At 38.1% G+C, this 17,329-nt stretch overlaps 1 protein-coding gene across 2 annotated transcripts; it reads right to left on the bottom strand.

Annotated features, from left to right (window-relative positions):
* Positions 1-144: 144 nt before the first annotated feature.
* samd10a (sterile alpha motif domain containing 10a) lies at positions 145-14,378 on the bottom strand. 2 transcript variants are annotated; one of them, XM_088007170.1, is made up of 5 exons: positions 13,896-14,378; positions 11,149-11,330; positions 4,337-4,542; positions 2,904-3,044; positions 145-427 (listed from the first exon to the last, which is right to left on the bottom strand). In XM_088007170.1, the coding sequence occupies exons 1-5, from the start codon at positions 13,906-13,908 to the stop codon at positions 373-375; spliced, it is 597 nt and encodes a 198-aa protein (XP_087863296.1). In that variant the 5' UTR covers positions 13,909-14,378; the 3' UTR covers positions 145-372. The 2 variants fall into 2 exon arrangements, with proteins under 2 accessions (XP_087863296.1, XP_014839348.1); XM_014983862.2 differs by having other exon boundaries at positions 4,374-4,542; positions 13,896-14,369.
* Between the last annotated feature and the right edge of the window lie 2,951 nt (positions 14,379-17,329).

A 17,329-nucleotide genomic window follows, 5' to 3' on the forward strand; every position in this document is an offset into this window, starting at 1 on the left:
CAGTGTAGTAAAAATACTCCTAAAAGTGTTTAGTTTTTCAAAAAAAAGTTACTTAAGTAAATGTAACTGAGTAAATGTAGCTAGTTACAACCCAACTCTGTCCATCTCACATCTCAAAACAACTGACACACAAAGAAGCACCAGTACTTTAATAGTTTTGTTTAATAATTAAATTTTTGACATAAAAATTCAGACAATGTTTAAAGATACACATGAATATAATAATTAAGCAGAAATCAGAGCAGGACAATATTAGATCAGATTGTCATGATGCTTTTCTCATCACAGTTCACAGTCTGTAAAGATGGCGTCTGTCCGTCATGTCGATGTTGAGTTAAAATCGTTCAACACCATTCTGCAGCTCAGATGGATTTATTCCTCATCGGAGCGTCCGGTTTCTCCAGCTAAGATATTCTTCCAAAAGAACCTAGAAGAATAAAAACACCATCAGAAACATTCAGTGCAGTTGTTTTTCGGTGTCCCAGCTGCAAGCAGCTGCTTCTTATTTCATCCAGGCAGTATGATTGGAAACAGCTGGGACGGCTTCACACACAAAGGAAAAATCCACCAACCGACCCGTCTGACATGTTAGAGCTTGTTGGTGAAGCCTGCGCCGTATAACAAAGTGTAAAAACAACAATTTGCTGTCACTGAAAAAGACTGAAGGGGGGTTTGTTTCTGAGCAGTTGCCAGGGAACAGACAGAAAACAATCAATCTTACAATGCTCTGGAAAAACAGCACAATGTTGTTTTTTTTAAACATTGAAAAAAAGCCACAGAATGAGAGGTGAGCACTGTTAAATGTTCTCTTTTCTTTAAAGCTGACCTGTTATGGTTCCCTGATCAGTTTAGGAAAGATCTATGGTCTATACAAAACATGTTCTTCACATTTTTTTTAACAAAATTATTCTAAGATTTCAGTTTTGAGCTCCTTTTTGAACAAGCTGTTTTATGGCCTCTTATCACTTTTAATCCAAATAAGCTGCTGCTGGCCAAGCCCCAAAACTCAACGTTTACACTCATGAAAATGGGATCAAACAGACGAGCAATTATAAAACCGTACATCTTTGAAAAGCATTAGTTGAGCCTCCTGCACAAACAACAAGAATGCAGCAAGTGGCTTCTGGATGGTAAGTCAACAAAAAATAAAAACTCTTGTGTTTTCCAGCAGCCATTGTACAGCGCATACAGAGGTAAAACCGGCTGTCCAAATATGCTGGAGCTCCGATTGCGTTGCTAAACGAGGCTGAGCTCGGCTGGGGTTGCTAGGTAACAGCACAGTGCCTGTCAAGCGTGACTTGATAATTGGGAAGGTTTTGAAACGGCTCATTTTCCAGACACCAAAAAAACTTTAACTTAATGCTGGAAACAACTAGGTGCTTTTTTTCACCACTTGGGTTGTTTTTAGAAGCAGCTGAGATCCAAATGTAAATATAAAAACTGAGAATTTTCTTTAATGGTTCCCTTTAAATGGCTGTTATTTATTCTACCAGTAGTTTACCAGCTATGATGAGGTTAACTGACCAATTATTTTTAATCAAACGAGAGTTCAGGCACTACAGGCTGTGTGAGGCTGAGCAGTTACATTAGTTGTTTGCTTTTCTGACTCGTCCATACATGAAAGATAAACTGTACAGACATTTTTTCTGCCCCCATCATTTCATATCTACTGCATCTGCCAGGGTGAAAACAGATAAGATGTTACAGACAGAATGGCTCCATAAGGTTGTTAAACCTTAAACCTTTCATATTAAAACGCTCTACAGCGTTTATGTTGGACATGCTGTGTGGAATGATTTATTAAGCCCGTGCAAAATATCCAAGACTATGAAGATCTGTTTAGGTTACACAATTCTTCAGTGTTTTAAGGGTTTCTGGTATTGTTTCAGAGTGAAACCGCTATGTAAACGCTCTAAACTTTCCAGCTGAACTCAGTTTGGACTAAATAAAACACTGGACCAACATCAGCTGATGACACGGCTCCCCACATCATCACAGGCTGTGGAAACTTTACCCTGAGCCTCTACGGCAAAAACACAAAATATTACAGAGTTTTTCTGGACCAGTTTCTACTGCAAATATCTTAGTACACATGAAATAAGACAAAACTGACAAGTAACTTTAAAGCACAATATAGCAGCTTGTTTTAAGTTAACAATTATTTATTATCGCTATTTCCTCAGAGTTGGTGAACGTAATAAAACTACAGTCAAAAAGCGCAAAACAAAGCATCAAATGAAGACTGAGGGATCAGGGTAAATTAATATCACGATTATAGAAACAATGTAAATGTTTAATTTATTTACTTATTACTTTTTGTTAAATTAAAATTTCTGCAAAAATGACGAGTCAAGCAACTAAAACATTCAGTAAACATATTTAAATTTTTGTTTCTGGCATAATGAAAACAGTAAAAAAGGGAAATTGGTGCTTTTCGTTTCTATTTGATAAATTAAAAAGACAACATTAAACTTTTTAAGTCAGAAAACTTTCAAACTACTTGGATAACCTCACGTCTGTTATCTCAGTCTGATAAGATGGGAGAATGAAAGTGAAAATGTAAAAGCAGGATAAAAACAATCGATCGGCGTCTCGAGTTATTTTCTCAGGTTTTGTCCAGATTTTTGTTCAGCTGCAGCTCAATCATGTTCTGCACAGCAGGGAGCCTGAGCTGCAGCTGTGAGCTCACTGCTGGAGACCAGAGAGGAGACGTGTCAGGAGAAACGTCCAGAAGGAGAGAAAATACAGGAGAACATCTCTTTTTAATGGCAGAAAAAACAAATTAATTCCAATTAATGCTCCAATATTATATTGATTTTAATAAATATGGCTGCAGAAACTACAGATTTTTGTTTTTGTTGTGTGAAAATGTCTGAAGGGACCCTGAAGACGCCCCCGTTTACCTCTGCTGAGCAGCTGCAGGTTGCGCCCTTCCTCCTGCACCTGGAGCTGCAGCACCTGCTGCAGCAGCTCCTGCCGAAGCGTCTCTTGCACCAAACCCATCCTCTGCAGCTTCTCCCCATTTAGACGCAACAAAGCACGGCCTGCAAAGTGAAAGCTGCTTTCAGAAGACTTTACATCATCATTTAGGCTTTTCCACTATTCTGAAGAAAATTAATCCACGGATGTTTTCACACTTGATAGTCCGGGAGACTCGGTTTGACCAGAGCCCAAAGTTGCAACATTTGTTACATTTTCATCTACTGTGGTTAGCAAGATCCAAACTAATTGAAAACCCTGTTCCCCTCCTCACCTGTGGGGGCGCTGCGTCAAGAACCACTGAAGAAAACAATACAAAACTCTCAGAAGAAGACCCTGAGCACAACTTCCTTTTTCATAAAATGTAAACAAAATGGAGAAGCGTCAGATTTTAGTGGTTGTGGAATTTCTCTTGTCTTTGGTAAAAGACCATTACTGCCGCTGGCATGTTTGTTTTGGTTGCTATTACCCAGAATGCCCTGCATTATAGTCCATTTCTTGCTTTTGGATGGGTCTCTGGTCCGTTTGGTGTTCACATATGCATTCAAACTGCGCCAGAGTTCACTTAAACCGAACTGAGATCAAGGTTTTTAGATGGACCAGAGTTTGCTGTTTTGGTTGCATCAGAGTTTGACTGCACGTTCACACTTCCCCAAACGAACCGGACTAGAGTTCAGTTAAAGAGCACCAAATAAGGCTCGTGTGAAAACACAGCAAGGGTCGGTTTAGTCCGCTTTAATCAAACTCAAGTTAATTTGTCTAGAAAGTCAGGTTCCTTAGGGGAAATATGAATGTGAAATCAAACTCTGATACAACCAAAAAAGCAAACTAACCTAGGTCTCTGTTCAGTTGAATTCAACTTTGGTGCGCTTTGAATTTATATGTGAATGACAAGGAGACCGCTCCAAAAGCAGGAAGTGGACTACAGTGTAGGGGATTCTGGGTAAATACAACCAAACGTTAGACTTGTGTTTCGACAAGTCTAACTTTAAAGGGAGAAACGACTTGTGGTCTTTCACAAAAAACAAAAAAGAAATCCTACAACTGCTACACCATTTTTATTTACATTTAGTGTCTGCTTCTGAGGTTTTTGTGTCATTTCCTTCAGTGGTTCTTGGTGTAGCGCTCCCACAGGAGAGGAGAGGAACAGTTTTTTTAATTAGTTTGGATCGTTTGACATCGCAGTGTGAAAGTGAACCACAGCAGCTGAAAATGTAATAAATGTTGAACTCTTGGTTCCAAATCAAACAGTCTTAAAACCCTTGATTTTATGTAATTTTGTAAATTCTCTAAAGAAACTGAAAATCCTAACTGAGCTAAAATGGGAAAAGTTTAGCCTGATTTATTGTCAGATTACTTTAAAAAGGTGATTATGTGTCTTCTGACGGGTGAACCTGTGATTGCGTGCTGTGAGAACGCCTCCACGTAGGTCAGGTAGTTGTGCGGACAGTGTTTCTTCAGCCATTTGCAGACGTCCTGCTGCGACCAGAGGACGACGGGCCGGATCAGGCTGGGCTGTGTCGGACTCGTGTGATAGATGCCGTAATTGTCACTGGAGCGGTACTGAAAAAAATAGACAAACAACAAAACTTTCAGGACAAAGTAAGAGAAAATGTAGCTCAACTTTTAAATGTTTTCGCGCTTTGTGGAAAAGACGGCTGCAGCCGAGCATAAAGGCTGAAAAAGTCATTTATATTCATGAGGGAAACCACCACCACTTCAGAACGTAAGCTGCTTTGTTCAAAGGTGATTTGGACTGACCAACAGTTAATAGAAACATTTACTTGCAGAAACGGGTCACAACACAGTCCTACAGACAGTCACGTTTGCAAGCTTTTTGCCAGATATTGGAAATGCATCTGAAATGTATGCAGAAACACAAACGTCTCTGAAGAGTTTTCAATCTGTCGTGGATCTGAATTTAATTTTAGGCTGAACTCTGACAACCAGAACCAGAATGCAGAGTCTCTGCATGTGCTGTAGAAAAATCAAGCACAGGCCACTGGGATGAAACACAAACATTCACGTTACGTACATATTGTATGCACTAGTGCTGACCAACACGGCTTAATAGTTAAATCTAAGATTTTTTTCAAACCAAATCTGATTTTAACTGTACGAGAATAAAGCTGAAATAATACAAGAATAAAGTGATAGCATTACATTATTTTTTTATGCTGGAGTTCTCATAAAACAACTTTATTCTCCTTCTGTTAAGACTTTATTGTCATATGGATTTATGAAATTCTTCATTGTGTGTAATTGAGTCAATGACATCACAAGAGGCGCAGAAATGTAGCTGGAATCAGTAGAAAACGGCTGACGATCAACTGTTTTCAGTTCTGCAGAAAACATGAATGTTATTGTTGAAAACTGACCAAGTAATCACTGAAACTCTTCAGTGATGAAATCTGACTTTTAAAGTCTTCTTCACAAACAACCTCCATGTGTTTTATCACACAAACCCAACTTCTGGTTGCAGATTACAAGGAAACGTCTTTGAGGGAGGAATTTGATAAAAAAAAAAAAAAACAAGCGATAAAAAGAGAAAAAAACAAGATGTACTCAGAAGAAATCAGGACAATCAGCTTCCTTGAACCTCATGTGATGTCATCAGAGGAATGCACATGTGGAGAGGCTTGTTTTTATGTGGAAGACGAGACCTGCAATTAAACAAAATAACAAAAAGTAAAACTGCCCCAGACGCGTTCTGCATGTCCCAAGCAACATCTGGGGGAAGTTTGATTAGGTTTGAGTTAAAGTCTGGGTAGTGAGTAGCTTTAAAAATGTCCAGGATGTAAAAACTGTACACCAGTAATCCTGTTGTCTTTCATCAGAAAGTCCGTTCTAAAGTTTAGTAAGTTTGGCTTTTTCTCCAACTCTGATTTTCTTTATCCTATAAGAAAAGCTATATTATACAATAATATACCCGTTTCTTCATGCTTATAGGATTTGTAAACCTGCATTTTATAGGCTCTGAAAGATAGTCCCAAATTTATTTGGTAGACTTTAGTTTTAAGATTAGATTTGCCTGACGGTGCATAAACAATTTCAACTATTATAATTCTGAGATTAGAGTCAGGAATCTGAGGAAAAAGTCAGGATTTTGAGAAAAAAAAATTTTCAGGAAGAATTTTCAGAAAGAGTGAACATTTTCTGAAAAAAGTCAGAATTTTCATGTCAAAGTCAGAATTTTCTGAAAAAAAAAAAGAATTTTATGAAAAAAGTGAATTCTGAATTTAAAGTCAGAATTCAGAGAAAAAAAGCCAGGATTCTTAGATTTCAGTCAAAATTCTTAAATCTAAGAATGTTTAATCCTTACTTAATCCTTAATATTGAACATCCTGAGTAAGGATGTTTAATATTCCACAATGAAACATTTTGCGGCTCTGAGCCTCCAGGGAAGGAACAAAAGAGCGCGGATGATGAATACATGAAGAGTAAATGAAAGGACGACATGTAAAAGATGAAAGTGAAGTGTGCAAGCAGTAATAATGCTGCTCACAGAGCCGCACAACCGCGTAGCAACGATTAAGTTCACGTTCCATGAGACGAAAATAAGCCAGCCGCTGCTTTGTGTGTGTTGCAGAAGAGAAGAGGCAAACAAAGCAAAGCCTGCGACTCTGTTATCAGCCCAGCCCAGTTCTGTTTGCAGCTTTAGCTTCAGCTCCTAAAGGCCTTTTAAACCGCCTTTCATGGGCTGGAGACAAAGCCGACTTGTAAACGCAGGCTGTAAATGAGGCCAGTTCACAGCATAAATGGACCGCGGCTGCCGACAACACTGACCGTGTGAGGAGACAAAGCTGCATCAGATAACAAGAGACTTTAATTTAAGCTGGAACCGCTCACGCTTCTGACCGGGCTTCACAAAGAACTAGGAGGGAAACGAGACCGGCTCGGCCGACTGGATGCTATCTGGCGCAATAATTTCCGTTTCTCAATAAACAGACACAGTGGTGCAGCAGCAAAGTGTGAGCGCTGGAAGACCTGTACTATTTAAAGCTAAAAGGCGGTAAGAGCCGCCGTCCCGCTGGGGGAGAGCAGCTCCCATTCTCTGCTAACAAAGTGTCCATTAGCCACAAAGGAGGAGGGTTTGTTGGACTGGGATTTTTATTCTAGTCATGATTTTCTGCACAGAGGAAAAGATGCAGACCAGCAGAAAGGACGGTTTTCCTCAACAAGACATCACAACGTCCATCTTGGGCTGAGCGACACAGATTACAAAGAAAACCTCAGATTTTTATCATAACAGATCCGATTCCTACGACAGAGCATTAGGGACACACTAAGAAAAAATATATATGGAGAAGAAAGTCAAAATAATGCCACAATTAAGTTAGAATAATACAAGAATAACGTCAAAATATTAAGAGAATAAAGTCAAAATATTACGAGAATAAAGTCAAAATATTATGAGAATAAAGTCAAAATATTACGAGAATAAAGTCAAAATATTGAGAGAATAAAGTTGGAATATTAAGAAAATAAAGTCAGAATAATATAAGAATAAAGTTGGAAAAATACGAGAACAATGTCAGAAAATTATGTCTTTATTGTGATAATACCAGAACTTCATTCTCGTCCTATTTTGACTTTATTGTTGCACAACGTTATTCTCATAATAAGTAAAATAAATGCTAATTTCTTATAGGTATTTTGTATATTCAAAATATGATTATAAATATCTAAATTTACTAATACAGTCTAGTCATAAACCAATTTCAGATACCTGGATCTTAGGTGAGGCGATCATCTCCAGCCAAATTAATTTCTATCATGTCCATATGAACCAAAATCAAATGAATTAATGTAGTGAGGAATTAAAGCAGCTCTCTGTTCAAACAGAGTATCAGGTTTACTGATGTTTCCTAATGGGATGTTTTTAAAGGCTCCTCTTCAGTGCAAAAGGGTCTTTTTTTTATAACATTTACCGTTAGAGTGGCTTAGGTTATTCTTAATGCACGGCTAATTATGCTGCTATTAGCTTAGCCACAGCACTTAGCGACCCCGAAGTGCCACTTTCTGCTTCAGGTTTCCAACAGGAACCTTTTGTTACTTTTTTTTAGCCTCTTTTCACATCCTGGTCAATGTCTGAAGGCAAAATAAATAAATAATCATCTAGCCAAACAGCCAGCAGCTAAATAAACTGATATGGGTTCTGTTGGACTCGTTAAGCGCCTCCAATCTGGAACAAACTTCCAGAAAACTGCAAAACCGCTGAAACATTGAGGTCCTGAAACATCAAGACTAAAAACCCTCCTGTTTAGCAAATAATATTTAATATTTTGAACCATAATAAACAAAACACTGAGCAACATATTTGATGTGTGTTGATGATTTTAACAATGGCACTCGACAAAGTGTAACGTTTACTGATTTTCACAATTATTGACTATATGATGTGTTCATAATGTTTTCCTGCACTTTGAACTGCCTTGTTACTTAAACAAATAAACCTGGTTGTTTGTTAGAGATGATAAGAACTTTAAAACTTGTGATTTTGAGAAAAAAAATAATTTCTGTTAATGTGGGATTTGAATGTAATCAAATTTAATATCGAAGTTTCCAAGTTATGCTACTATACCAACAAAAATGTATTTATTTATACAAGGAGAGTCATTAAGAGTGGGAATTGCTGCATTTATTCTGGCCTCTTGGCACAGGCACTCAATTATTTTGACTGAAAAAATCAACAAAACAAAACAAGGGAATATGTTCAAATCACATCCAGCAGTCAGAAAAAGCGACGTTATCGACTCTGCAGCTGCAGCGATCAGAGTTGCGATCAAAAAGGAAAAGCCAGGATTATAAAAAGCAGCTGCAGCGTAATTACAATAATGAGGCAAATGTCTGCAGCCAAGCAAAAATCTCTCATATTTGCGAGTGGCGGAGTTCGATAAATAAGTTCTGACAACATAATGAAAGGAATTTGACTTAAATAAAAAAAAATGTATCAGCAGAGGAGTTGTCTGAATCCAGCAGTGAGAGCAGAGGCAGCTGCTCTGGGAGGAATGAATGGGTTTTTGTGTTTGTGTTCTTTTTTCTCTGGCAACAAAGTTTTACAGAAAAGCCTCCAACAAGATGCCAGAGTGGCGCCACAAATACACATGTACAGCCTCTGTCCATAAACTCAGGAGTGGACATCATCAGATTTGCATCTCATTTGGTTCAACATCCTCTAGCCGTACCTGTTCCTCATTTCTAGGAGCTCTCCGTGTGTTTAAATAGCTGGAGAGGGTCGTTGAAATCTGATGGCCGGTCCAAATTAGCTGCTTATGAATTCATGCCCAGAATTGTTGATGTAGAACACAGGTGTCAAACTCGAGGCCCAGGGGCCACATCTGGCCCACCGTAGCTTTTTATGCGGCCCTTTAAACTCCAAATTACATCAATAAGATCTTCCTGTTTTCACAAATCTGCAAAATTCACACGAAATCAACAAATCTTTGCATTTTTTCTGATTTTACTGCAGTAATTTTATTGCAAATTACTGCTAAGGAGGAGTGCAATAAGTACTCCTCCTTAGCAGTACTGCTACTTAGCAGTACTGCTAAGTAGCAGTACTGCTAAGTAGCAGTACTTAGCAGACCCAAGACTGAATGGACACCTAAACCCTGGCCACCTAAAGGCAAAGATGAAGCATAATGCTTAAAGCTAAGGTCCTCTGTGGCCGCTTGGATATTCATCCTAGAACTGGGTGTGAAACCCCTTCTCCTCTTCCTCCTTCTCCTCTTCCTCCTTTCCTCTCCCATAGAGAACTTCGGGACAGTCTCTAACGGATCTGACTGAGAGACTTTGAGAGATTTTTCTGTAGTATGTAATTGATAGAGTGAAGTTGTAGTATGTAATTGATAGAGTGAGTAATAAAAATTAACATTTAACATCAGTACAGACATTGTAAAAGTGAGAATGTTTACAGAAAAGCCTCCAACATCACAAAATCCTGGAGGAACAGTTATTTGCTATTTGAACAGTTTAATTGGTTTTATCAATATATTGTGGTACCACCGGCCCTTTAAGAACTTTCAGATTTTTGATACAACTCAAAATGAAAATGAGTTTGACACCCCAGATGTAGAAACAACTTCTGAGATTTATTGTATCGTTTATCATTTATCATGAAACATTTCTTATCATGATAAGAATTATAATAAGAATCACTATAAATCCCAATTAATGATGTTTAGACCCCCTAAAACTTATAGTCTTACTATTTTCTTCACTGTTAGTTCAATAAATAATAATTTGAAAATATGACTAGAAGCAGTTACTGCATGAAGCTTAGTCATACAATTCAAACTTCTTTATGTGATATAACAGTAATAACTAACTTATTACTGTTTATATGATAACAGTAATAAGTTGTTACTTATTACTGTTATTACTGTTTATATGATAACAGTAATAAGTTGTTACTTATTACTGTTATTACTGTTTATATGATAACAGTAATAAGTAGCTTTTATTTTTATTGTTATCATGATAACAGAAAATGTTGTGATAAAACTTTAGGCCCATATAGCTCACACCTAATTTATAGATATTTTTTATCTATAAATTGAAATAAAATAAATGGATTTCATGTAATATAAAACAGCAACATTAGAGCAGATTCTACTTTTTATGCTTTTACACTTCATTAAGTCTGATCAGCTTTTTGTCTCTAAGATTTTTCCACATTTGGTGAAATTGACATTTATGTTAAAACAAAACATGGATGATTGATTGATTGATTGATTGATTGTTTAAAGTTTCAGTTTGGGATAGAAGATAAAGTCTAGAAATGCAAACATTTCTCCATTCTCCAAAGTTTCAACCAAATTCAAACCTTTTCCTGATTTTTCAGCTCTGTATATGAATCTTGTCACAACTTTCACATTTAGCCAGAGATTACTAACAAATACTAACAGTACAGAATCTGTTGCGTGTTTATATAAATTATTTCACGTTTAAATCATGTTTAGAACCTGGTAAAGACCATATTATATTTACTTGGATCTGGTCCATTTTTATCCAAAACCCTGGAATCAGAACAGTGACTTCTCTCTTCTTCTAAGACTGTAAATATTAGCTGAAACCAGTCCTGTACATCTCCAACATGAGCGTAATGACAGGCAGGTATTACGTGGACGCAGGTGTTTGACGCTGAGACCATGTCGGTCTCTGTACCTGCAGGACCTCCGTGCCCGGCTGTTGCAGAAGCTTCACGGTTCTTCCCCCAGCCGTTTTCTGTCCTCGGCCGTCATGCCAGGTTAGGTTCCCACCTGTCCGCCGACTCAGCTGGTGCTTGAAGTCCTCAGGCAGAGCCCTGTACTCCACAGCGGGCCTGCAGAAACTGAAACTGGAGGCAGCTGGAGAGACAACAGGAGAAGGAGTAAAGCAACCAGATTTAGATTATAAGTGCCTTAAAAACAAAAGGCTTGTGATACAGATGATTAATTAATGGCTTCATCTAAAGTTGACTGAAGTTGTAGGTCGATTAACGACTAATTTCGAAACTGACATTTTCTTTTGTATCAAGAGGGACGACCGTCTTCCGGTAAATTTGTAGCGAACATTTTTGAATTTCAACATTATTTTTGCGTCAGCTCTGATAAATATTGACTAAATAAACAGAAAACTGTGGTTTTCTCACGTTAATAAACATACTCCACTTTTCTATTCATCACATCCTCAACTTTGTAGCACAATTTGTTTAATATAGTTGATGAAGCTCAGTAATGCACTTCAGCTGAATGAGCTCTGCTAAGGCTGTAACTTAAAGAACTTATCGAGTGTTAATAAGTCTAAACAGAACCTCATAAAGTGCATTTTCTATCCCACACCGGACTCTGTTTGGACAGTTCCATAGACATAATATAAGCCTATATTATGTCTATGGACAGTTCCACTTTCCCGTTATGCTACTCCCCGCCGCCATCTTTGTTTCTGCGTCAACGGCTCTCCTTAAGAATGACCAGCGGCGCCCTCTGCTGGATGGCGGGCAAACTACAACAATAAAAGAAGGTCTACTCTACGCAGACGTTATTAGTTAATCGATTGGAACCGATTTTATTCTAACAAACCATCATAGGTGGGTGGAGTACCCAAAAAATTGTACTCTGGTAATAGTAACACCACCAAAATATATTTTTACTCAAAGTAAAAAGTGGCCATCCAAGAAATTACTCAAGCTTACAACGATATTTGGACAAAAAGACTACTCAAAAACTGAGTAACTCATCAAAAGATCAATCATTAATCTTCATTCATTAAAAATAATTAAATTATCAGATGGACCAAAATATAAAATTATGTTGGTAATGTTAAAAATTATATTTTTTTACAATCTATTTCCATGAATGTAAAACAATAACAAAAACTGCCTATGTGTGTCTGGTGAATTTTTGGTTAAAAGAAACTTGTTCTTCATTCAGTGAAGTTACCTGGGCAGAGAATCCAGACATTTTACTCAAGTAAGAATGGATACTTCATAATAAAATTACTCAAGTAAAAGTACAAAGGTACAGCATAATAAAAATACTCTTAAAAGTATTTTTTCCCATAAAGTTTCTCAAGTGAATGTAACAACTCTCTATACCATTAATAGACAATTAATCATATTGATTAATCATATCACTCAGAGTTGACGTCATTATGAAATGCCTGATCTGACCTGCTCCATTAACCACTGCAGGTCTTTGAAATCCAGAGCTCAGGTGTTACAATTACCTTTAGTGAAAGGCTGGTAAGCAGATGTCAGAGCAGCGAGACAAGCCAATTTCTCATCATTACGAGGAGGCCTGGAGGCAGAGATCCAAGCCCCCTCAACAGCAGGTGGCTTCTCCACATCCAGTAATTAAAGATTGCGGAACTATAGTAAACACGCTGTTACTGGCACAGATTCTGGCAGAAAGCCGTGGGTCATTACGGATTCATGAGCCAGATTGGACGGATTTTCTCACTTTGAAAAATATGCGTGCAGCTGTATCAGTGTGTGCTACAAAGTTGACTGACACAATTTGAAAGGAGGGCCAGAAGGAAAAGAGAAGTGAGGGGGAGCTGGTTTCTGAGCAGCTCATGAAAGAGTGTCCTGGTGAGTTTTTTTTTTTTTTAGCGCTGTGCCTCTCCTCGCTGTCATTCTGGATCTCCCGCTGAGCAGTCCAGCAGTCATTAAGGCTTCATCTTCATCATCAGGTTATCTAAGAAAACTCTGCATGCCATTCTGGTTTCTTTGAAGCTTTGCTGAAATGTGAGCTCTGGCTCATGGTGCTTCTGCTGATGTAAACACTAATACGCCCCTTTCACTGCTATAAAACACATAATTAAACCCATTTGTCAGAGGGTTTTTTTGTTTGGTTTTTTTACCCCTTTTTACATCCTCTTGTTTTCTCTCTCTCTCTCTCTCTCTGTTCTGCGGGAGGAAAATGTCCTCATTAACTTCAAACTGTTTTTTTTCCAATAGCAAACATCTTCAGTGAAGCCTGATTACTGTTTGTTTAATTTTACTGGAGTGAGCGCTACAGATAAAAGCTCCTCTTGGTTAACTTTGACATTAAAATTCCCCCTGAGAAACCTTGGATCTGACTCTAAAGGAAGCTTTCGAGCTGACCAGAGCTTTGATGATGTTGCTGATTTACGCGTTTCGGCACCCTGTCTCTGTCCATCAGCAGATTGTGCCCTGCAGGCGTTTATGTACGGTGCCCTATAGATTGAGAGCAACCCAGTTTTTGGCTGATAATGGATGCTTTGACCTCAGCTGAATCTCTCTGAGAGCGCACAGGAGGCGCTTTGTTACCAGCTGCTTGCATTTACCCGACGAAACTGGTTTGACAAGTGAACAAACCGGAACTGCACACTCTCACTAAATTCAGCCTGTTTTTCTGAAAAAGAGAGGAACAAATTAATGATTAGGAGAGGAAAACAAAGCTTCCTACCGTCCACAGCCATGGCGAGTCCGAGCTGGAGTGAGTTTAGTGAGTGTCTCCCATGGTTTCCGCGAAGCGACGCGCCTCTCCTCCTCTCCAGCAGAAAGTTTCATGCGCTGCGTCGCTCCACATCCTCCCGGTTCTGGTGGTTAAAACCAGCTGACGTCCTGCGCGGAGAGTGGGCTGAACTCAATGAAGACACGCAGGAATATTTCCCCGAGACGGGCTCCACGAGCTTCCTGCGCGTGCGCCTTCTTCTGTGTTTGTTTTGTTTTTTCTTCGTCTCCTTCTCTCGTGAGAATGAAACGCGCGGCTGTTTCTCAAGAGGAGCGCGGTGAGCTCAAAGAGCGGCCCCGGGCCCTGTAATTAACGCAGCTCGCAGAGAGACTGAGAAACAGCGCGGATGAAAAGGCTTCTCATCATCTCTGCAGCATCCACCAGAGGGGATTCCCCTCTGCCTTTCCTCACAGAGAGGGAGCTCTGTCTCTCTGATGGACGCTTTTAGAGCAGAAGAGCTGCAGGACAAGTCGCCTCTCCCTGAGTACTGACCCGGTCTTATGGTAAAGACTGGTTAGGTGACTTATAAGCTGCTGTCAGGAATAGTCAAAGTCACTATTATGAGCTCATCTTGGCTTGTAGATTGCTTAAAGGGGGAGTGTCATACATTGTGCTACAAAATGGCACATAATGCCATTTTGTACCATTTTATAGCACAATTGATCAATCAGGGGCGGCCTAAGGACTTTTGGGGCCCTAACCAGATTCTAATTCGGGGCCCCACATACCAAGATGTGACTTATACTACATGATGTAAGTATGTGTAACATGCTTACATCATTGTACTCATTGTGCTCTAATTAGTTTGCGTTTGAAATGCAGAGTGGTATTTAAGTGTTGCATATTTAATAGTAACATCTGCAGACAAATATTGAATTTACCATAAACAAGTTAGCAAGTTTAATATCTTTTGTTTTAAAAGTAAAAAGATATGTGTAAAATGTGCACAATGTGCAAACACTACAATAAAATCATATGATTTCTTGGGGAGCCCCATGGTGGTGTTGGGGCCCTCGGGCAGCCACTTAACTTGCATATGCCTTGGGCCAGCTCTGCCTTCAATTGTTATAAAAATGCTGTATATATAAAGATGACTTAAAAGAAATATGACTTCTCAATTTAACGACTTGAAATTGGGCCTCTGCCACTTTAAGAAACTCCTGCTCTTTCCGAAACTCTGCCTTCAGCAGGTCATCAAACAAAGAGCAAAGTTCTTAGCTACAACTATAAATATAAGTTTAATTGAATTTACTGATCTCTAAAATGAGATCAGTCAATTTTTACATCAGTTTTACAACCGATGGATGTAAAATTGAAACATCTTACTGCAGTGCAGCTGAATCACCTTGAAGAATTTGGTTAAAGCAGTCAGCTAAGATGATAATGAACTGCATACTTTAAATGTATCCCTGATGTTTAGACTTTTATAAAGGTTGCTACTAAACTACAGCAGCTGTGTAAAATCACATTTTAAGTGAATACAAACCAAAGTTGTCAGTAAATGAAATAAGGGTGAAATAAAACGCCTATATTTTTTTAACACTGGATTTTTCACTGAAGAATCTAGGACCAACACTCTGATATTATTATTGTTGCTTAAGCTAACAGGAAATGCATCTCAAATAATCAAACTATGATGTGCTTGGTGAAAAATAATCTAAGGTAGACACTCAAGTGTCACTTTCTGTTTATGAATGAATGAATTTTAATTATGATCTGCTGCCCTCTAGTGTAGTTAGGTCAGTGGTTTTGACTCTTGTTGCCCAACAACTGAGATAATTTTCTGCTTCAGTAAAGCTACATTTGATGACTTGATCATTCGAGCTTCTACAGACATGATAATTCATGCGTTTTGGGTGCAGGAAAACAAAACTCAAAAAGCATGCAGAAAAGATGAATAAAGGACCCAGTGGTCACGTAGCTCAAAAGTTTGAAAGGTTTACTTGAACCAATGAGGATGGACAGGAAGGATCTACTTCATATTGCATTATTTAAGCTTTACAAGCTTAAAGATGGCGAAATTACACATAAAACATTGTATTTAATTAAATTTGTCTAAAAAATAAAAAAGTTAAAATATAACACTTGTCCAGAAAATACCACTGATCCCAAATCACGCCACAGTTACAGACGGCAACAGAAAACGAGGACGAGCTAGCTCGCGGTTACTGGTTGCTATGGTAACCACCAACGGTCAAGCGAAATATAATTTCTATAGAGGTAAAAGTCAAGAGAAAATAACTTATCGATTAAGCAAAACTGTATTTAAAGAATAAATAGACCCATTTTGATAAACTTCTCATCTATAATAATGCTTTAAAAAACGTGTTAAACAAGGAGGAGCTTACCTCCAGCTCAATTAAAATGTTAGCCACGAAGCTAACAGCAGTATCATCCTACCACGATGACTCATTAAAAATGTCACCATTGTTTGTCCTAATTAATTACTCCTGACTTTTTATTAAAACAGAGATGCTTTGCACGTTTTCTTAATTACAAGGTGTCCTTTAATACTTTAAACCTGGTTCTCCTTAATCTTTAAGCCTGATTACTGCACAAAAAGTTGAAAGGGAGTCCTTGAATTAATAGTTTCCACAGAAGAGAACATCAAATAGCATCCATTATTAATAGTATGCATCTGGGTTCACGCTGAGCTTCTGTTTTAAAGTTTTAACAAGTTTTTTATTTATTTATTTGATGGTCATTTTTTTCTGTTTGAGCCAGGAAGTCTGAACCATCTAGACGTATTTCAAATTACTATCTCCACAGGGCAAAACAAATAGTTTTCCTATTGAGCAAAAATGTTGCTCATTGATGGAAAGTGTTAGTGGGGAGAAAAGGTCAGGAGAAAAACTGAGTCAGTAGTTGTGAGGGTCTCTTACCACCAGGGGGCAGTCTCGTTCTGTGTACAGTTCTGTGGATATCGCTGGTTTCTAAAAACGACTTTATTTTAGCTTTAGCGTTAAATTGAATCCAAATTATGTGGAAGTCCTGTAACATAACTGGCTGCAATATGGTAACCATGACTGTTTTTAGAAAGGTGAATTTGTATTGTTAATAATAAATATAAATTGAGTTAATTTTGACACTTTGAAACAAGGACTCAGAAGTCTAGAGCTTGAAGTTTTGGTTTTTCTGTTTGGAGTTTGCATATTTTCCCAAGTTTCTGAAAATTTTCCTCTGATGGCTTCATCATTTTTTTTTATAAATACCAAAACAGTTTTCAAATTGACATTTCTACATAATGAAACTCTACTACAGCTTCAAAAAACTATTTTTTAGAAATGTATGGCATAAAATGTTTTATTATGAAAGCTAAAAAATCTTGTTATGTTTGTTTGGTCTTATTTTAAGTGTACTCAGACATTGGCCCAAGAAACTAGACA

The sequence above is a fragment of the Poecilia mexicana genome, unplaced genomic scaffold (genome assembly GCF_051168715.1).
Source record: "Poecilia mexicana isolate PSO_F unplaced genomic scaffold, ASM5116871v1 scaffold_7, whole genome shotgun sequence".
NCBI classification, from domain to species: Eukaryota; Metazoa; Chordata; class Actinopteri; order Cyprinodontiformes; family Poeciliidae; genus Poecilia; species Poecilia mexicana.